Below are 23,205 nucleotides of genomic sequence, written 5' to 3'. Positions count from 1 at the left end.
TCCTTTCTTTCAAGCCTGACAGCATAATTCTTTGCTCCAAGAATAATTAAAACGGAAATAAATAAAGAATAAAAAGTTAGATGATTTTTCTTAAGTCAGAAGCAATTTTAAAATGCTTGAATTAAATAGCTTCACATTCACGTCATTTATATATGTATATCCTCCTTTTGTAATCTTATATAAATCCTTATCCCCGCGTGTTGTAATTGATCCATGCACAATTAAATAAATTCACAGAAAGCAACAGTGCCTGTAAATCAAATTTTGTTTATCATTTATCAGCATACATATGGCCAAGGTTTGAGGAAAAAACTAAATTTATGTTTGTTTGTTTTTTTTTGTTTTCAATATTGATTATATCTTCTCGTCTCGTCGTCTACTTTAAAATTTTAGTTATGCTCACGTCTGCTTCATCAATAATCCTAGTTTAGTTGAAGTTTGAATATGCACCATATATAAATTGACTTCTTACATATAGGAGAAACAAATGATGATGGATCTAGAACAAGGATTAGATCCAACTAATAAAATAAAATACGAAGCAGTTGGTAACGTGGGTAGATGTACCAAAGGTTATCGTGGTAACGTGGGTAGCTTGGCCGAAGCTTTTCGTGGTCCATGGGCTCCTCCTAACCATGTTACAAAGCCAAGTAAATCTAAAGAACCAAAAGAGCAAGAGTTGATCGAGGACCAAACCAAGGAGAATGAAACCGGATCTAGTAACATGGGTAGATGGAGCGAAGGATTTCGTGGTCCATGGGATCAAGTAACAAGAGTTGATCGTGGAACAGCTCAGAAGGATTCCTCTGAGTCTGCGATTCCCGGTTTGTGGTCTTCTACTTTAAGCAAAGAGTTTTGTTGCATCTATAGGGTACCGAACCGGTTACGGAGAGTGAACACAGATGCATATACTCCTCAGATGCTTCTAATCGGTCCACTTCAACATTCTAAGAAAGCTGATGCCCTTGAGCTCTCCAAAACGGAATTAAGGTACTGTAATATATACCTCTATATATAAATTTCATAATGTCGGAGCTTTAAAATTTTATTAATTTCTAGAAATATTAATTAATCCATAAATTCATTTCTATAAATAAATTATTTTTTGTCCATATTTTTCTATTTTTTTCAAATGATATGATGTTATATTTAAACAAATCTACTTGTGAAAAAATGACATACTTGCACAAACTTAAAATTATGATTAATAATTTTAGCAATCATATAATAGTTGTGAATAGTATATCGGACTATTCATGTAAAAATCTCAAATCCGGCTCTTGGGTAGTTCTCACGGTGCTAAAGCACATGATCTACTAATTTTTACTATTTTTTTTCATATGTTTTAGGGCCCTAATTCTTAAAAAAAAAAATTTATAAAAGAAGGTCCAAAATTTCAGTTTTTTTTTAAAATATAATAGAGAACCATTTGTTTTTCTATAGCACCACCAGGCCTGAAAATATACTTATTCATTAGTTTAAAGTTTATAAGAACTTGTGGCTAACATCCTTATTGTTGATGATGAAATTAAAAAAAAAATAACATCCCTAGGAGTTATTGATGTAAGAAATAAAGAGATGGGCTCCAATGAGATTTCATCTTTAGTAACATATTAGTTATAGTTTAGTATATTTTCTAATTTATATATCCATAAATTTATATAGTTGTTAATTTATGTTATTATTTGGTCAAAATATCGAAACTGTTTTCTTGTATCAATTATCATTTTAATTAACTTTGTAATATGAAAATGGAAAAAACTGTTTAGTTGGTGTTTTATTTGATGTTTGCGTTCTCGCTTGTTAACATCTTAAATCATTGTGTTTATGTAAATAAAAACACATTCATTGTTTTCTAACAAGTCTCATATTAGTTTTTTACACAAACATTCATTTATTCTATGTTTCCCGCTTCCGTTAATGCTTCATTTATTCATAGAATAAATAAACATTCATTTATCTTCACTAGCTAGCATTATACGTGTTTGAAGCATTCATATTTTTTGTTCTTTAATTTATAGTCAAACTAATGGTTTTAGATTATTTCAGATATTCGGACTATTCCAGATATTTGGATTATTCTAGATATTTGGACTATAAAAACAGGGAGCATCACAAGAAGAAATACCTTACTGATATTGCAACTATATATGGGGATCAAACTATCGAAGAGTTCAGGAGAATCATTAAAAGAGATGAAGAATACATAAGAAAAAGTTACGCCGAAAATACAGAATGGATCATATCTCGAGAGTTCGTGGAAACGATCCTCCTTTACTCGATATTCATACTAAGGTTCTTCATTCAGACCGGTACTCAAATATTTAGCAGGAAAGATGATATTCTTTTCAAGGAACCTTGTCTCATAACCACTATTTTAGAAGACCTAGTGTTGCTCGAGAATCAACTTCCTTTTGTTCTTTTAGAGGAACTCTTTGAACTTCTCCAACTCCAAACCGAGGAAACGTTCCGTGACATTGTCCTTCAAATTTTTGGATTCGAAGGAAAGATAAAAAAAGAAGTCAAATTCCGACATTTTACAGAGTTGTTTCGACTTGTCCGTGTTGAAACACTTGGTTCGACTGAAGAATTACTAGAAAAATCTGAGAAACCAAGGAGCATAAAGAGTCTACACAAACACAATGCAGAGAAACTAGCCAGTGCAGGAGTGGATTTTGTAAATGCGGATGTAGAAAATAATTTATCGTTGGTGATTAATTTTGAAGAAGGAATCTTGAAAATGCCTTGTTTTGTAGTGGAAGACAACACGGAGAGAGTTATGAGGAACATAATGGCATTCGAGCAATGTCACTACCCTTTCTTAGCCTTTGTTTGTAACTACATCACCTTCTTGGATTTCCTCATCGACACAGAGCAAGACGTTGACTTGCTCTTCAAGAAAGGTAAAACACTTTACAAAATATCTACTTCTAAACTAAATAATTAGAGTATGAGACATGATGAATTTTAGGTGCGCAACCCTGAAAATTGGAAGTTTTAGTTTGGAAAACGTAGCACAAGTTAAACAAGTTGGTTTTTTTTTTTTTTTTGGATGCATGATTCAGGCTTTTGCCACCCGACTAATTTCCCAAAGTTGAGTGTAGCTTTCGAATAACCCATTCACCGAGTTTTCTAATAGGTGTAATGCATGATATGATTTTGACTAGTCTCCTAAATTGGTTCTGGTTACATATAGATTGAGACTTTCAGCAAAGTACATTTCAGTTTTATATTCGATTTTGATTTGTCCTGATATGAAAAATATAAAACACATTTTTTGTCAGAATTTAAAATATAAAACCATAACAATTTTTTGTCTACTTCAACTGAATTTCTGGGTTATGGTTGAACATTCCTATATTTTTTTTTCCTTCCAATTTTGAGATTCCTAACAAATCTTCACATTTTACGTCACAAGGAGTTGTAAAAAACTGGTCGAGACGTCCAAGTTCGGTGACGGAAATGGTCAACAAAATGTGTCTAGAAATCGCTGATCATGGCTCTAACTATTACAATATAGCCGAAAGCCTCATCAACTACTACAATAACTCATATAAAAAAAATAAGATATTATAAATACCATATCCACAGATCCCTCGATACTCTCCGGCGAGTCTACTTCAAAGACCTTTGGACCGGTACTGCCACACCGTTGGCGCCGTCATTATCCTGGTGTTGACTTTGATTGGGACGGTTGCTTCCGTTCTCCAAGTGAAGCAGAATAGCAATAATTCTGCTAAGTCTCCGCCGCCTCCGCCTTCGGCTTGAAAACCCTATATTTGTTCTTGATGTACACGAAACAGAACTATTGTATATTTGTTTTATTTTTCACATATATATATATATATATATATATATATATATATATATATATATTATTCACTTCCGCAGAGCAATTACGAGAATACATCTCATTGTAAGATATCTCGAAAATTATAAGTGCAATAATATTTATTTAACACTAGTTTTCTCTTTTGGCCTCTAGTTTTATAACATTAGTTCAGAAGTAAGAAGTACCCTAAAATGACACTAAACCAATTTTTTATGGATAACTAGAGTGTGATCCAAGCTACGTGGATGTGATAAACAATTTTTTTTAACTGCGTGATAAAATTTGTTCTAAATTGTGTTTATTATCTGAAGTGAGCATAGGCTCTTTGCATATGTTGTTTTGGTTTTTCTATGCAGTGTCCGAAATTTATGATAATCTATGTGTTGTTTTAGTAGAATGTACTCATTTTTTCATAATTGTTTTTCTATGTTATTCATTTTATGCAATTATAGTTGGTTTTTTAAAGGGAAAATATGAACATTTTGAATTTCTGATTGGGTAATATTTTTGTTCATTTTCTTTCATGTAAAGTTATTATTATTTGGAGATTGAATCTTATCCATTGCGTGAAATATATTTGTGTTTCTTAAGTTTATTTCTTACAAGTCGCGGTAGAATTAGTGATCTGGCATGAGTAAAGAGAGTGTTTTGGTAATCGGCGAAAGAGTATTAATAGTAGACGGAGTGATCGGATCTTGATCGGAACGTTTCTTTATGTTGATTTGCTGGTCAGACTCGATATTTTTCATTTTAAATCCTTTGTCTTAAATCGCTGCATGTAGATATAATTATATATATATATATATATATATTGAAAATTCGATTTCACATACTCTTATATTTTTTTAGATGTATTATAAAACCACAAATAGCAAATTTTACTTCTTAATTAGTATATACTTTACCATATATATTGGAAGTAATATTTTAATAATCTACTATATAATGGTATGGTGGTTATCAACGAATTTTATTTTTTGTTAAAACTAATTGTTTGTAATTATTATAATTTTTTCTTTTTTGTTAGATTAATTGGTTGTAATTATTATTTGTGCATTTAGCTTTATACATGCATAGATAGTTGTAATTATTATTTATATTTTTTGCTTTTTTTAGATTAATTTGTTGTAATTATTATTTATACATGTATATATATTAGATTCATCATTAATTGTCATGCAATGTAGATGCTGAAGTGGAGGAAATAGAAGTGAAAAAGGTTATTATATAAAGTAATTAAGGCAAATATTTAGAAAGGGCACCGTATTTGCGTAGATAACCATGGCCAACCGTATGTGTAGAAGAGAATGTGAAAGGGTAAGAAAAATTACCTCCAACACTCTGAAATTCATATTACGTGAAAAAGTTTAAATTTAAAAGAAAGTGTAATAGGGGCGTAATGATGCTTGTAGGCAGGTTTAGCTGCCCAGGTGCAGAGAAAATATCTCTGAAGTTGCGACGCGGACCAATGAGAACCACTCGTTCTTTCCCGCCTGAAGAGAGCATTTAATGCAAAGATATGAGATAGATTACATTGACCTCCGTGCCATATCTCTGTATTCTTGTATGTATAGATTATCACTGAGTTTGCATCGCTATATAAGCTATTAGCAGTCGAGCTGGAGAAAACGCCATTGTTAGACCTGCAAACATAGAAAAAAAAAGAAAGTTGTTGGTGCGATCTAACAAAAGCAGCAAGTTCAGTTTGTGTGAAAAAAAACAAGGTACATTTATTCCAACTTTCTTTACTTCAAATAGAGACTTAAATGCAGACATACCTCATACATTTATTAATGCATGTGAAGAACATTTATGACGAGATTGTCTTCTGTGATTCGAGTTTATTAATGACCGTTTACTATTATTATATTTCAGGGACAAATGGGTTTAATGGTGAAGTATGTAAGAGGCGTGTTGAACAAATCTGCAGATGGTGACTGGGATTTTGAGGTGGAGACAACCAGAAGAGGGTACGGACTCCTGATTTCCGAACGAGAAACCTTCGAGTCACTCGACGGGATGATGAGAGCCTGTTACAGCCTCGGTCCACACGACATGATGGCCATTGCCTACCAGCCCCCTCCAAGCATCTGTGTAGCTCCAGGTCGCAAGACTCCTCCTTTCGACATCATCAACAATGGCGATGTCCATCTCTTCATGGCTTTGCGAGTGGAGGTGGAGATACTGACCATTTGTGTGACCGTGGGAGCAGAAAATGTGGAGCGCTACCGTGCTGACCGGCGCCCTACTGGTGACGTTACCGGTCCACCTCTTGCATTTGAACGTCCAACACTGGCAATATCGGGTAACCCTTTTGGTTACAGCGATAATTTAATTAATACCGTTGAGCTTGCAATGAATGATGATAAAACATTTGGTGGACTTGACGATGTTCACAATTTTTGGGAAGGCCTCTTGGAGGGACCAACAGTGCAGATTGCTGAAAGTGTATTCCATAAGATCTTTACTGAGGAAGAGGCGCGTCTCATCATGGAGTTCCATAATGCCTACACCCACCGGGAGTCTGCAAATCAACAACCCATCAACAACAAAGACAGCTCCTCCAAGTCCTCGACTGAAGAGTTCGACCAGATGCAACATGAGGAGTGTCTCTCACATGGTCACCCAAACCCAGTTCAGCCCCCATCGCATGTGACTCGCGCAGTAGCCAACCTCTCCCTAAGGACAACCTCGGGTGGAGGTACCAGATAACTTTGATACTAAAACAAATTATATAACTTTGAACATTGCAGCTAATTTTATCGTTGAATTTGGTACATCGTGACGTAACGGCTAACTTTGTGGTTACAGGGAATGGAAGGTCGCCGCTGTCATCAGGCTCAACAAGTGGTGCCCTGAGTAACTTCCCTACAACTGCTGACAAGGGCAAAGCTAAAATGCCAACAGAAGCTGCCGGTAGTCCATTTCTTGGGTTGACTATCGCTTGCATCGGTGAGGGTAGCGGCGTGCCGAATAAACCGGTTCTTGTTTCAGACGATGACCTTTCTGACCACGATGGAGGCTACATATGTGAGTAGCAGTTGTATAAACAACTTCATACATACGGTTTAACATTAATGTTAAATTGCTACTTTTTAAATTATCGTTTTCTCTTAGGTGATGGTGTCAACAAACCAGATCTTCTGTACTTGGGAATGGTGTTCGAAAACCAAAATGCTTTCAAGCTACACATGTCATTCTACGCGATTGCTAATAAGTTTCATTATCACCACCGACGATCAACACCGAATCTTATGGTGTTAGAGTGTGTAGGACAAAACTGTCCATGACATGTTTATGCCGTGAAGATGCAGGGCATCGAATGGTTCCAGATGAGGAAGGCTTCCCTGACACATAGCTGCACAGTGGACGAGCGTGGCCAATACCATAGGCAAGCCACAACAGCAGTCATTGGGGATAACTTGAGGAGCATATATGCTGGAGGTTTGGTTGGAACACGGCCTAATGAATTGCGAGATATGATGCAAGATGAACACGACCTCCCAATTTCTTACTGGAAGGCATGGAGATCTAGAGAGATAGCAAGGAAAGGTAGTTTGGGTGCTGCTGGTACGTCTTACAGAGAACTTCCCAATTTCCTTCAGCTATGGTGATCTCAAATCCTGGAAGTCTTGTGTCTTTGGAAACAGAAAACGAAGTTGGCTTTGGTCAACGATTTAAATTTCTCTTCTTCGCTCTTGGAGCAAGTCTAAACGGGTTTCCATACATGCACAAGGTTGTAGTTGTAGATGGGGCTCATCTGAAGGGTAAGTATGGGGGTTGTTTACTTACGGCTAGTTGTCAAGATGGCAACCACCAGCTGTACCCAATGGGGTTTGGAATTGTTGACGGAGAGAACGATAAGGCCTGGATTTGGTTTTTTCAGAAGCTGGTGGAGGTGATCCCTGACAATGATGATCTAATTTTCATATCTGATAGACATAACTCCATTTAAGCAGCATTGCGTAAGGTAAATGCATTGCTTATACAATGTTTTTATTACTCCTCAAATAGATATGTTAGTTCTCTATATATTATGTTACCGTCCATCATACATGTGTTACAGCGCTAATATGTTTGTTAGCGAACTACGTCGGGTGTTAACTAAGCTTAATCTTTTACACTGTAGGTTTACCCAAAGTCTTTCCACTGTGTCTGCGTGGTACATCTCCAGCGCAATGTGCAGTGCATTTTCAAAAAATGGCAGCTAAGCTACATGGTCTCGAAGGCAGCAAGGGCTTTCGTTCCTTCTGAATTTTATGAGTATTTTAATGAGATTCGATCCATGGACGAGGGATGTGCAAGTTACCTGACTTCAATCGGGTTTGAGTACTGGGCGAGATCCCATTTTCCAGGTGTTCGTTACAACCTCATGACCAGCAATGTAGCTGAATCTTTAAACAATGTCCTGGCAAGTGCCCGTGATTACCCCATCATCCCTCTGGTGGTTGCATCCGAGCTACCCTGATGGGGTGGTTTACAAGGTCAAGGTTAGCTGCTAACGACTGTGGTACCACACTAACACCAAAGGTGGAGGAGATCCTTTCGACCAACTTCGAAATGTCTACAGGATTTTCATTCCGTAGAATTAATGGAGATGAGTATGAGGTGAGGAACAAGGAAGGCGTCCCATTCCTGGTCAATCTCCAAACAAAGTGCTGCAGCTGCAACGAGTTCCAAATGCTACGCATCCCTTGCCCACACGCTGTCGTTGCCGCCATCCGTACGGGTACCAGGGTTGGCACTTTGGTGGCTTCATAGTACAGCACCACCTTCTGAAGAAAGGTGTACGAGTGCAGCATCTACCCGGTAACAGCACCGACCCTATCCGTTGCCATTGGTGATGACTTTTCAGGACTGAATTTGCTTTCGCCGCGTACAAGGCGATCACCAGGGAGGCCGCACAAGACACGTATCCGTTCCCGCGGAGAATATGGGGTACGTAAATAGTTATCTTCTAAACTTTTTCTTATACCACTAATATTTTGATTGTCAATTTTGAAAAAAATTCAATAATTTGATGTAGGGTAACCAGCCAAGCCTCTTCCGAGTTTGTGGGCGCTGTGGTGGATTCGGTCACAACCGCGCCACATGCAAGAGGCCTATTTAGAGAGACAGGGAAGGAAGGTACAAGAAGAGAAGCAATGGAGTTGGTTTTTGTTTTGCTTCTGTGTTGATGGGGCCATCTAAGTTTAAGAACTATTTTGTGTAATATTTTTACATTCTGGACCCCTTTATTAATCCTTGTCTGTTTGATGTAAGATATTCCTGGAGTTGTCCCATCGTACTTGTTTATTTCGATGTTTGAATTCTATGTTCCCTTAATTGCTGTTAATGTTTAATTCTGAACTTAGCTCTGAAGAATGATTGTTAACACGTACTCGCCATGTTATAGGGGTAAACTTTTGTTGCACATAGTATACAGTAGACAACAAACCCTGAAATCAAACAATGAGGTCTGCTATCTATTTGTTTAGACCTGTTATTATATTATTAAGTAGTGCTAAACAATTTTTTTTGTGCTATAACTAAATTGATTTGCAGTAACAAAATACTACCGAGAATGTTTTGGCCCTAATGAAATGCATGTTATTAATCTGTTTAGACCTGCTAATGTTTTGTTTAGCTCTACAATAAAATTGTTTACTAGTAACAAAAATACTACCGATAATGGTTTGGCACTAATGTTATGCATGTTATTAATCTGTTTAGACCTGCTAATGTTTTGTTTAGCTCTATAATAAAATTGTATACTAGTAACAAAATACTACCGAGAATGGTTTGGCACTAATGTTATGCATGTTATAAATCTGTTTAGACCTGCTAATATCTGTTTAGTTTTGTTGATAACTTTTATGGACTTGTTACTGATTTGTTATCCGAAAATCATAAAATTACAACTACTAAAACAACAACGAGGATATCATATTTTGCAAATTCAAACACATAAAAATTCATAACACACAACAATTTGAACAACGACCATAAAGATAGAAAATGTATTATGCAATTCCAAATAACATGAAATAAGCTAAAAAGGTTTTTTCGGACAAGCACAGGAAAACCTCACAGTTGTTCTGCAAATTCCTCGAAGAATTTCACAGCCAGTACCTGGCTCGCATTGACAACTTCTTCTGGACTCATCGACTTGCATCTCTCCACACCCCCAATACAATGCATCATCACCAAAAGAGCAGCAGATACTCCAGAATCAGTACGTATAGGGTTCTGTGGAATCTCTTTGGCTCTTTGTATCGATAACACCTTATATTTGATTGGACGTTTGTAACCTGTTAACTTTTTCAAGACACACGGCAACATTTATGCTAGAGGTGTAAGCTCTTTTTTAGTGGCCGCCTCGGTCCGAATTGAGGTGTTGCAGTCAATACTCCACATCGCCCCACCCATAACGTCAACATAAATTGCTATCCAATTCTTCTTGTCCACATTGAAAGGCAGATACAATCTTTCAGGTGGTGGTTGTTCAGGTGTTTCTGGTTCCAGATATTCCATAACAGCATCGCCGAATGCAAACCTTTGTCTGTCTTTGGGTGCAAGCTTGGAGAACTTCCCCCAGCATTTCATGAGATGAGATACGAATTTCGTCTCCATAAACTCCGTCTTATTATGACTTGGCTCGGGATAGAGTCTGTTGTATACTGCACGGGCATAGAGTAAAAGAGCATCCATCATCTGCAACCAATAGTCAGTGAGTTAAATTTATGATATAAACGACCAGATGCATTAACGTATACCAGAGAAATGGTACCTACCTTAGCCAACATCGGCTTTGTCCTCTCTCCGATTTCAATAACATCCCTACCAGTAACGGATGATCCATCCCCAAGGCTGATAACACTGCGATCAAATTCTACAATCATCACCAGAACTCAGAAATCAGGAAACTTGTGAGACTGTCACTTACCGTTGAGGCTTGACTGTTGAAAGCAACCGTGCAATCTTCTCAAAATAAATCCTCATTTGTTTGGGAGGACATAAAAATGGGTTGGAACCCATGGATGATGCCAGCATCCTAGTGTCAACCTGGTAATCTGTATATGCTGTGTTCTGGATCCTAGGTCTCTTCCCTCTTCGGGGAGCCACATTGAAATCCATAACATCATCAACGAAATCATTGCCACCATCGACATCACCGCACCCTGAATATGAAGCTAAAACTGTTAGACAGATACTACACACTAAATCCGGAGCAACTAGATCTATAGCTTTAAAGTTACTAGATCCGGAGCAACATTGTATTTAGAAGTCTAACATTTCTGTTATCCGCTTAACTGCTGTTGTGTGGTTGTTAACTAAAATTGCAACGCTTGTAACAATGTTGGGAATAAGGGTAATAATATTGTTAACCTGGTATTATAAGTAATATCATATAAGATCATTACCGGATTACTCGGCGGAACATCGTTGTTGTCACCAACTTCTGAGCCCGACGCGTTCGATCCTTTGTTTCCCATTGCCGCTCGCTCAAGAGAATTGGTTTCGGCGGTGGCGAGAACCTCGTCCTGTTGGTCATCTCCTTATATACAAATGCAGACAGATATAAGCCGTTTGTATTTAAAACAAGATGATGAAGTATTGAAGGTAGATATAATCAAACCGCTCCAGCAAGTGCATTCACCATCCCGATAGCATCAGCAATCACAACATTCGGGTTCTGGTCTGCGTTTAACTGGGGAATGGTCGCACTCAAATCGCGGGAGCCTACGTTTGCGTTCGCATGGATACCTCCTTGTCTGCAATCTGACTTCTGATTCCCTGCAGGTTGTTTCCCGCTAACCGACAGCAACTTATCCAAAAACCCAAGAATGCTTGAAACCAGCTCTTCATGCATCTCTTTTAATTTAAGATCAAGACTGGCCTTCAAGTTTTCTTCAAAACCAGAAACAACTTGGTCAAGAGCACCAATTTTCAATAATGCCTCAGACAACGAATGCTGTATAGCTGGGAGTTGTTCCTTAACCAGATTACAAGAGCTATCCGCTGGATGGCTCGTACTACCAGAGATGCCTTTGTCTGCTGTAGGCATCCCAGATGCAGACTCCATTAGTTTCTCCTTCTCTTTCTTCTCCCGAATCTCTTTCCTCTCTGATCTCAACTTCAAGAGTCATCCCACCCTTGAACATTTCCTTCCTGAATTGAAAACCTTCACCTATAAGCTGCACCACATAATCAACTTTGGGATCATCCTCGTCATCAGACCAATCAAAATCCACATTCTCCATGCTGATATTGGGGTCGTCTGGAATAATACTGAAGACATCAACCTGAATGCAATGTTATACGGTTAACGTAAAGTTTAGATGTGTCAATCAGGTTTAAACACAGATAACAAAATTGTTAGATGTCAAATATAATCTGTTACCGGTTACTTACTTTGCATTCTTCGTCTACCTCCCTGGCGTGACCGGGACTGAGTCCAAGTTTGGGAACCTCCGATCTGGAAGTTGTCTTAGGTGTAATCCGGTCTGGTTCCATCATTGTGTCCTGATCTAACAAGCCCTCACCACCTCCTCCCGATTGAACGGCATCGTCTGTGTCACCTTCTTCATCTTCACCACCTTCCGATCCCGATGAATCGGAAGATTCATTGACTTGGACAACCTCCGTCAGCGCCGGTATGACCTCCACAAGAATTAACTGAATGGCATGAAAAAAACCTTTAACTGCGATGGTGCTTTGTGCAAGTGCAACCTCGTCTTTGGCTTTTATGCTAGCAATTAGCATCTCGAAGCCAAGTCTTCCCCATGGATATGAGAAGAAATCTTCCAGATCTCTGATTAACTCGACATGGTCGTAGACGATTTTGGAACGGTGGTTGGTAGGACAGAGGACGGCGCCGGTTATAGCGAGGCATGCGTACTTCAAACGAGTTGTCCAGTCGACGACGGTTCTCTTCTTCAGCATCTTGGTTGCCAAATCAACACTGCATACTTTGAAATTCCCAAACAAATCAGGCCAATAGGGTTTCTCTTTCACTGGATTTCGTTTTTTCTTCTTCAGCCTCTTCGGATACCTTCCGCAGGGCAGTCCGGTGACAATTGCAAACTCACGCAGAGAAACCCTAATTGGCCGGCTAGCAAACAGAATCCGTACCTCGTGCTTCTTGTTAACTTTGAATAGCCTGGTGATGATGTAATGCCCGAAACTCCCGGATAATGACAGTTTCTCCACTGTGGCGATGAGCTTCCCCAACGACGACCTTCGTAAGTAATTTCTCTCCTCCTCACCGAGAGCATCAAGTATGTTACTAATGGTCTTCGCTTTATGATAGGAGTTCACTCTCTCGCCGGTGGGTTCGCCGCCGGCGGCAAAAATTCTGGACGGGAGTTCTTGCAGCGCCATTAGTAGAGCAGTTGCAAATGGGTCAAAATTATCTCTAGTTCAGAAAGTTTGAGAGACGGTTTTAAGAAATTATTTTGAATTTTAAAAATAATCTTTTTCAAATTCAAAATATCATTATCACACTATGGACGTAGGGGTTCTTTCTCCTCTAATCTATAACCACTATCTTTAATAGAGTTATAGAGATATTTTTGTATTAATGAAAATATGAAGGTAGGCGTATAATGTATAGTGTTAGGTTTGCAAATACGGTCGTATTCTGCGTTACAGTCTGCAAATGTTCTATTATATATATATATATATATATATATTATAACATCAACTTTGAAAAGTCTTATTAATAGGATTATTTTGAAATCTATAAAAACTCTTTTACCCTCATCTAGTTTATAATTAAGAATGTATTAATTAAATTTTGAAAAAATTTCTGATATTTTATTTTCCAAATTGTTTTTCTAAATTTTTTTGTTCCCATTTAATCCATATTTTTTTATTTTTTTTGAAGTTTTTAAAAATACCATGAAGTAAATACACAAACTGTGATGATTCCAGTGGTCACCAACAGAAGATGTTTTCTATATAAAATAAAGATAAATACTCAGGTTGGTACTCATTAGTGGCTATCTATTGTGGTTATCTACAAACATTTGCGTCTCATAGAACCTGGCCTGTTGAAAAAAAAAAAAAGAACCCTGGCCTATAATAAGGATTGCAACGTGTGCAATTTTTTTAACCTGGAATCATGACAAGATATTCCCCATTTATTAGTACTGCACCAAGACATGTTATGAGAAACATTTTGGGTTACCATTTTTTAAAAATCTCATACTAACAGAAGCTTTCATTTAATTTGGTTAAAAAAGTTCCATGTTTTAAACAAACTTTTCACTAAAATGCATATCGTAAAAAGATTCCTAAGGATGAGTCCTTTTATTCAACTTCTCTTATTTTAGCCAATGAAAATGTGCCACATAATATTATATTTAAAATATTTTTCTACTGGAGAAAACCAAATTTTAAATTGAAAATAGTGATCCAAACATAATATTTAAGTTTATTTTTATTTAAATATAATATTACGTGGTATACTTTCATTGGCTTAAATAAGAACAATTGAATAAATAGGTTCAAAACTAAAAGTGAATCCAATTTTTTTTCTTATTTGACTAAAGTCTGCATATTTTGAGGTGAATTTGATACAAATCTATCGAGTATTCACATACCAAAATGTAAGATTGTTGAAATATGCTTTGGAATTCTACATAGAAAAAATGTAGACATACATTGGATATATGGAATACGTCTTTTGAGATTTACTCGTATATATACTTTGTGAATATTTCCATATCTTTCTAGTTGTATAATCTTCCTAAATATGTGGGAATCTAGGTTAAACTTGTGTGTCTATAAGTAAGATTGATCATTGTGAATAACAAGAAATCCTTTCATATGTCTTTTGGTTTCTTGACATTGTATCAGAACTTAAAAATCTTTGCTTGTTTTTTTTTTTACCTCGCCTTTTTCTTTTTGGTTCGTCTTACTCATCTTCTACAATATGATGTCTGGCACAGACGAACTCCCCGACTCTTCTGTGAGCACTTCGGCTAAGTCCACACGTACGACTCAGCCACAAATTAAGGTTCAACATCGGACAATATCATCTTATGATCTCACTGATGTGTCTGCTGCGTGAGGGTATCAAGTTTTACCCTAAATAAAATCAATAGCCGAAGGTGCACAACTGATCGATTGTAGTACTTAGGGATCGAATCCACATGGAAGGAGGATCTTTCCTGCAAAAGCCTTCGAAAGAAATATAAAGTAAGGAAGTCTAGAACCAGGCGATTTTTGTGAGGGTTTTGGCGGTATCTTTAAAACGTAAAAACTAATCTTAAAGAGAAAATACGGGAATTAAAATGACCTAATAACTAAACTTAACGAAAACAACTAAAAACAAGAAAAACGCCTAAACCTAATTGCTTAAATGAAAATCGATTGAAAGAGTAAAGATACTAGACTAAAGCTTGAATAAAAATCGGTGTAAATCTATAGGAAAATAGGCGCTGGGTTTCAGAGAAGTTTTATCAGGGTATGAACGATTCAAAACATTGCTAGAGAGATAATTTTATAAGATCTTAGCTTAAAATTTTCGAACTGGAGTCATGGACGTTTGAATATGCCACTGTCGTGATCATAGACAACTATCTCTCTCAACAATGACGAGTAGGTTTCTACTCTGGCCCTGGAAGAGAAGAGATGCATTATGTTTAAGACTCGTCAGCATTCACAAATCGCCCATAGGTAGGTTTCCACTCCTATGTTTGTTTTGCTCTCCCAAACTAGATCTGACACCGAATGAACAGTTTCGTGTCACCAAGCATCTGGATCAGATTGTATTTCATGACGCTACTCTCATGCAGTAAAAATAAATTCAGAAGAAAAAGTTCTAAGATTCGGCTTCAATAGCTCATGGAATCCTCATCGAACATATGTATCCCCATCGAAAATCCCTTAGACCCAACAATAAAACTAGTCAGACATAATGAACGAAATCAAAAACATAGTATTAAAAAGTAGAACAGAAACCGAAATTGAAAAAGAAAGAACAAGGGTTCAAGAGATAGATCTCTCTCTCCCTAAAACCTAAAAACAAAAGCTTAAAGTAAAATTCTTCTAAAGTATTTCGTCTCTCTTCTTCTCTCTTTAAAAACGACCTAAATGATATGTATTTATAGTCTCTAATGCTCTCTGGTGTCTAGGGTTCCAGAATTGAGGCTGAGAGAATGATATGGGCTTCAGAAATGGGCCTTCGAACTCGGAGTTGGCTGGCAGTGGTCGGGATGTGCGTGACCGCGGGGAATGGATGGCTGGCCGCGGTCGGGAAGCCTCTGACCGTGGTGAAATGGCTGTTGGCCGTGGGTGGAAATGCTTGCCGGCTGGTTTACGAGACATTTTGCCATTCGCGTATCTTTTGATTGAACCGTTGAATTGCCAAGCTGTAAAGTGTGCTGGAAAGCTGATACTTCCATCTTTGAGATCTCTAAATTTGAGCTGGATCAGACGGTGAGAAGGCCTTTAATCGGGGGTGAACTTCTGACGGTTTGACTCTGAGCTAAAAATCTGGTATTCTATCCATTTTGTTAAGCTTTTCCTTAAGTTTCGTGAAAAGAGTCTTGGAACTACAAATACTAGAAAAACGTAATAAAAGTACTTGAAAGCAATAAAAAACATAGAAAAAGTATTTCAAAACGATCCATAAAAATGGTCAAAATACGGTGTTATCAACTCCTCCAGACTTAAACCTTTGTTTGTCCTCAAACAAAGCAAAAGAACTGGTTAAGTGAAAACAAAAATAGGGAATGCACAAATCTCAGAGACATGAACTCCTAAACTAGGACCAAAGATCGTGCATCAATCCACAACTTATTCTAGAAAATTCTCACCAAGACACAAAAGATACTAGTCCACTTTTTCCGTCATGCAAAACTTAAATAATCTAAATCTTGATTCCAGTCAACTAGCTTTCTACATTCATTAAGTGCAATAGTTAATTCTCATTATAGACATCATCCAGGGTAGACGCCGTTTGGCATTAAAGGGCTGTTTAAGTGGTGGAGTTAAATTGTTCCGGGTTACCTGATGAATCTGGAGGATGCAAAATAATATGCAAAACCGCAAGAGAGATAAGGACCTGTTGATGACCGCAATTTTCAGTCACTTCTTCTTGTCCAATGTTGTTGTATAATCCTTCTTCCCTTGTTGTGAACAACTATTCCCCCAGACTTAGATTCTTTCCGGGAATCAGAAAATGATCTCCAAAACTCAATAAAATCGAACTCCAGTTGCCTTTGGACTTAAAATTCGAACTCTCATACGGATTTTTTTCTTTTTTTGGGAAAGGGGATGCCTTTTAAAGAGAGAGACTAGAGGACGAGATTGTACCAAAAGTTGAGATTTTTTCTATGGCAAACTGAGCTTTCTCTTGTGTTGAATCCTTCTGGGAATTTTCCGGCAAATCGCAGGTCTCTGTCTTTGGTGACTGAAAACTGCGTCGTTCCTCTTTCTCTCCAACGTTTTTACACATATCTGCATATAAGACAATAGAAAACAAGAGTGCATGTGGTTTGAAAGAGGATTGGTTAAGGTGGGGAACTAGCTAAAGATGATCTAGCCATTCAGGATCAACATGGAGTGGTAAAAAGGATAAAAGGAATCCTGAATGTATGATTCGTTTCCCTGGTCTAATGTTTCAATGAGAGAATTAAGTCCAAATTGAGTCCAAATAAAACAGAGCTAGTGTATTCCTTCATCTAAATCGAAATCCTTCATACTCATCTAGGGTACTTTGTTTCAAATGTGCTTAGCTACCGCCTAGTCTAGTCCTAAATCATGAATGAGCATGTCACTAGGAACAGTCTAAAAGCACACAGTCAACTATTATTGATTCATGTTCACCATTCCCTTTTAAAACCAATTTTGAAAAACTTTAAGGAAAATCCAAAAAGTGTAGATAATGCAAGACTCATGAAAGAAAAGTGGTTAGAAAGGGATGAAATCCTCCCCCAGACTTAAATCACATTTTCCTCAGTGTGAAACAAGTCGAGATTGGATGAGAAAAATGCATAGATAATCGAATTGGTAAGGCCAAAAAGAACTTACCTGGATCCGGGATGCTGGTGGAGATAGACCGGATTCATTCGAAGAGGTTTGCGAAAGTGATAGGTGGTGATGAAGGTGGTGGGGAGTGATGAATGAGGTGGATTTGGGGCTTGGTGAGGTGGAATGAGGTGAAGTGGGTGATTTGGGGTCGGGTATCATCTCAACGACCATTTGCCGTGGTCAGGAGTCACGCGACCGCGGTGAAGTGGTGCTCGGCCGCGGTCAAAGAGACGTGACCGCGGACGAAGAGGTGTTTCACGCGGTCAGAACACCTGCGACCGCGGGAGCTTAATATGCGGCTTGTTCGTGCTTCTCCTTAGTTTCTGCTGGGCCGAGCAGTCAGGGACCATCCTTCTTTTTGATTTTTTCGGTTTTTTTTATTTTTTTAGCTTTTTTGTTTTATAAAAAACAACTGAAACTAAGAAAAAGAAAAAGATCAATAGAAAAAGAAAGAAAAATCCTAAAGAAAACAATAGCTAAATGGGTTGCCTCCCATTAAGCGCTTAGGTTTAAAGTCATTTAGCTCAACTTTGGTGTAGGACGTGGCTTAGTCCAATGAAGAAGATCTTGTCCTGAGACAAGTCTTTTTCGACATCTCCTTACTTTGCCTAGCAGGTTCTTCGTCACTCCCAAGTTCTTCTTCAAACTCTTCTGTTGCAGAACGTTTTCCTGCTTTGCTGTTGTATGGGGCAGCTTCTGTGAAAACATTTTTGTCGATATTAGCAAACGAAATCCTCCGGTTTGGCCAGTCCATTATAGCTCCGAAAATTATTAGAAAAGACTATCCGAGAATTACTGGATGTGTTGCGTCTCTTGTTTCGACAATGTAGAAGTCGACAGGTACGATGCAATCTCCTATTCTCAAAGGAATGTCATGAGCTATTCCTTGAAGTGTTGCATTAGAATCATCAGCTAGACTAATCTTTGCTCTAGTCCTGCGCAGGTGCTTAATACTGATCTGCTCAAAGTTTAATCCCTAAGCTACTCTGCAAGAGCACAGATGTGCAGTTGTAGTATCTAGGGGTCGAACCCCAGAGACAAGAGATCACTCAATAAACCTTGTTTAGATGGAGTTACGCTAAGCCGAAGTATGCGAAACAAATAGCAATGCGAAAGAAATAAATAAAGCAGCAAAGAAAACGGTTTGTAAATTCGATGTGACAAAGGATAGGTCTAGGGTGATTTTCAGGAGATCGATGAATGCAGATCGACTTAACTAATCAGGGTTCAGTTATTAAGCACGGTTCTTGAACTCGAAACACAGAACTATAATTAACCAACTTCCGTTGTGAGAATTATCTAAGTTAAAATCCTAGAATTCCAAATTCCTTTGCAAATCCTATGGATTTAAACCAGCCTTAATGCACAAGTTCGATATGTTCACAAAGTATCTAAACCAAATTCCTTTGCGAATAGTTACTTTGCTCAACCTAGGTTCTTTCCAGTTATTCAATTACACTTCCGTGTCAATTAAGCAACCTAAGATCTAAGTTCTAGGTGATCAGTCCAGAATTAGCTTTAAGAACAACCTAAGATGGAGAACTAATAGATATGAACCCTAACTAGCAAGTTAATCAAACATTCAAAGAAAACCCTAATTAACCCTAAACCTAACAGGTGATCTACTCAGACATGGTCATTGAAACAACAAACATGATGAATAGAAAGCAATAGATTAAATCGAAATAGATAAAGGGGTTCGAAATCTTCTCTCTAAACGAACAGAGTTCAGACTTGTCTCCCCAAGCTCAGAAATCGCAAAAGCCGAAAAGCTGAAGGTATCTCTCTCTCAAAAATCTAAGGTAATTGTAAAAAGGGAATAAAAATCCTATATATATCTCTAAGACACGTTTTGGGCTTCCTTGGAAACGTTTAGGCCCAACTCCTTCTTCAAATAGGAAACAAAAATCGCCTTTTCCTTATTTCTCTAACAAGTGTCGAGCGTCACTCTCCATGGTGTCGAGCGACACAAAAGCACAAAATCCATACTTGACGAATTTGATCCTGATTAAGCTCCAAAGTGCTCCAAAGTCTCCAGTTAAGCTCCAAACGTACCTATGACCTGAAAAGACTCCAAAAGACTCGAAAGACACTAAAAAGACTCTATAAATAAGACTTATACCATGGTTAAAAACCATAAAAACCATGATATATCAACTCCCCCAGACTTAGCATTTGCTTGCTCTCAAGCAAACAGAACACCAAATAAGAGAAAGAGGTTTGAAAACACGGAGACTCAACCTTTCTTTGGAACATCGCTTTGACCGATCATCCTGCAACTCAACTAGTGCTTCATCATTCCAAATCAAACCACCATGTACTTCTCCGCAGACATTCACAGCTTTCCAGATTAAATCCAAAATTTCACAACATTGTCCATAAACCCTCATCGCTGGATCTCACTGATGATTCAGATGCCAAGAACCTTCGAGATTATTTTCCGTACTATACTCAAACAAATCAGCCATACACACTTTGACACTTTTTCTCTCCCCCAGACTTATTCTTTTCGCACATTCATCATCTTTTTCTTTTCTCCTTTTTATGGCATATACTCGATAAGGTTAAAGGTGCGAGTACTGATGGTGTTTGCCATCAAGTCCCCGAGTTGTCCCCTTACTTTGTATCAAAGGTTTTCAGCGAATAGTGGGGTCATAGGAAACTTTCCTACCCCTCACTTCCTTCCTTTGTGTGATCATTCCAACTTAGAAGTGAAATAATGGGATCATTGGAAACATTCCTAGCCCTTCACTCCTAAGCGAAAATCATCTCAATCTTTTCGCCCTTTTTTCCTTTCTTTTTCTTCTTCTTAGCTCGTTACAGGGAGAGAAACACCAACATTAAATTTCACACAGGCTTTCATTGATCAAGTACGAACGAGGAATCAAGCTCTAAGGCATTTGTCACATCAACGAGTTAAAAGTGAAGTTCAGAACTTAGCTCAGGTTAGTGGATTCTGTTGGAAACATGGACGCCTCTAGTCAGCTGGTCAGCCTTTGGATTTTTCATTAGTCGGATCTAGACTGAATCTGCAGCAGTGGTTACTTAGATGAAAGGTCAGCGCAATAATTCCAGGAAAAGCATCATAATCTCCAACAGGTTTTGACTCAAAAACGTTTTGACACAACTGACTCTTAAGAAAAACAGACACAATGTCAGCAACTACGTCCCCCAGACTTGAATAACACTGTCCCCAGTGTTATCTAGTCCGAAGTTGGCGAAACAAAAGAAAATAAACAGAGAAACACAGGAAAAACGGAGAACTTACCTGGCTGCAATGATGGTGTCGCGCGACACTTATGATGGTGTCGTTCGACACTTGTTATCTTCGTACCAAATTGCAGCAGACCAATCCGAATTTCTGGTTTGACTCCGGTTTCCTGATTTCCTAATTTTTTTTTTTTTTTGAACAAGTGACAGGCGACACCGAGTATGGTGTCGCTCGACACCAGCCCTGTTTCACCTAAAACACGAAAAGAAAAACGAAAATTACTGAAACAAAAGACTTATTTACAGACTCACCAGTGGATTGCCTTCTACTAAGCGCTTGTTTAAAGTCATTAGCTTGACTTGATGGTGATTCAGGCAGGAGGTGCACCATCCAGAGGCACGATATGTCCATCCGGAATCTCAGCTTTGGCCCAGTAGTGCTTCACCCTTTGTCCATTCACTGTGAACTCTCTGCTACCATCTGGTGTGAGGAGGACGATGGCACCATAGGGGCGAACCTTTTTGACTATGAAAGGACCTGACCATCGAGAACGAAGTTTACCAGGAAACAATTGCAAACGAGAGTTATACAGAAGTACATGATCATTAGGTTCGAATTGCCTGGAGAGGATTTTCGAATCGTGATACACCTTGGTCCTCTCTTTGTACAGCTTCGAATTCTCCAACTCGAAAAACCTGCAGTTCTTCGTCAAATCTGCCCTGGAATTTCGTTTCCACATAGTATACATTCTCTTCTGGCAGAAAATCATCTATGGGTACGTCCTCTTCAACCCTGATGCGTGAGAGATGATCTGCAACACCATTCTCAACACCCTTCTTGTCTTTAACCTCAATATCGAACTCCTGAAGAAGTAACACCCATCACAGTAATCTTGGCTTTGCATCCTTTTCAGGGAAATTTTCTCTATGAACGATTCAAAATATTGCTAGAGAGTAAATTTGATAAGATCTTAGCTTAAATTTTTCGAACTGGAGTCACAGACGTATGAATATGCCACTGTCGTGATCATAGACAACTATCTCTCTCAACCCTGACCAGTAGGTTTCCACTCTGGCCCTGGAAGAGAAGAGATACATTATGTTTAAGACTCGTCAGAATTCACAAATCGCCCATAGGTAGGTTTCCACTCCTCTGTTTGTTTTGCTCTCCCAAACTAGATCTGACACCGGATGAACAGTTTCGTGTCACCAAGCATCTGGATCAGATTGTAGTTCATGACGCTACTCTCATGCAGTAAAAATAAATTCAGAAGAAAAAGTTCTAAGATTCGGCTTCAATAGCTCATGGAATCCTCGTCGAACATATGTATCCCAGTCGAAAATCCCTTAGACCCAACAATAAAACTACTGAGACATGATGAACGAAATCAAAAACATAGTATTAAAAAGTAGATTAGAAACCGAAATTGAAAAAGAAAGAACAAAGGTTCAAGAGATAGATCTCTCTCTCCCTAAAACCTAAAAACAAAAGGTTAAAGTAAAATTCTTCTAAAGTATTTCGTCTCTCTTCTTCTCTCTTTAAAAACGACCTAAATGATATGTATTTATAGTCTCCAATGCTCTCTGGTGTCTAGGGTTCCGGAATTGAGGCTGGGAGAATGATATGGGCTTCAGAAATGAGCCTTCGAACTCGGAGTTGGCTGGCCGCGGTTGGGATGTGTGTGACCGCGGGAAATGGATGGCTGGCCGCGGTCAGGAAGCCTCTGACCGTGGTGAAATGGCTGTTGGCCGCGGGTGGAAATACTTGATGGCTGGTTTACAGGACATCTTGCTCTTCGCGTATCTTTTGATTGAACCGTTGGATTGCCAAGCTGTAAAGTGTGCTAGAAAGCTGATACTTCCATCTTTGAGATCTTTAAATTTGAGCTGGATCAGACGGTGAAAAGGCCTTCAATCGGGGGTGAACTTCTGACGGTTTGACTCTGAGCTAAAAATTATGTCTTCTATCCATTTTGTTAAGCTTTTCCCTAAGTTTCCTGAAAAGAGTCTTGGAACTACAAATACTAGAAAAACGTAATAAAAGTACTTAAAAGCAATAAAAAACATATTAAATTATTTCAAAACGATCCATAAAAATGGTCAAAATACGGTGTTATCACTCACCTCTAATGATAATCTGG

At 38.2% G+C, this 23,205-nt stretch overlaps 2 protein-coding genes across 2 annotated transcripts; one reads left to right on the top strand and one right to left on the bottom strand.

Moving 5' to 3' along the window:
• Positions 1 to 289: 289 nt before the first annotated feature.
• LOC18009882 (UPF0481 protein At3g47200) lies at positions 290 to 3,768 on the top strand. The gene is made up of 5 exons (XM_024148936.1): positions 290 to 298; positions 479 to 990; positions 2,086 to 2,903; positions 3,419 to 3,551; positions 3,583 to 3,768. Exons 1-5 carry the CDS (start codon positions 290 to 292, stop codon positions 3,677 to 3,679), a joined length of 1,569 nt encoding a protein of 522 aa, XP_024004704.1. The 3' UTR covers positions 3,680 to 3,768.
• A 17,667-nt stretch (positions 3,769 to 21,435) lies between these two features.
• Positions 21,436 to 21,804, bottom strand: LOC112088251. Its single transcript, XM_024158558.1, has one exon. It carries the CDS (start codon positions 21,802 to 21,804, stop codon positions 21,436 to 21,438), a length of 369 nt encoding a protein of 122 aa, XP_024014326.1.
• Positions 21,805 to 23,205: the final 1,401 nt, after the last annotated feature.

This window comes from Eutrema salsugineum, unplaced genomic scaffold (genome assembly GCF_000478725.1).
Source record: "Eutrema salsugineum unplaced genomic scaffold, Eutsalg1_0 scaffold_8, whole genome shotgun sequence".
NCBI lineage: Eukaryota > Viridiplantae > Streptophyta > Magnoliopsida > Brassicales > Brassicaceae > Eutrema > Eutrema salsugineum.
This window is presented reverse-complemented; position numbering and strand designations above follow the sequence as displayed.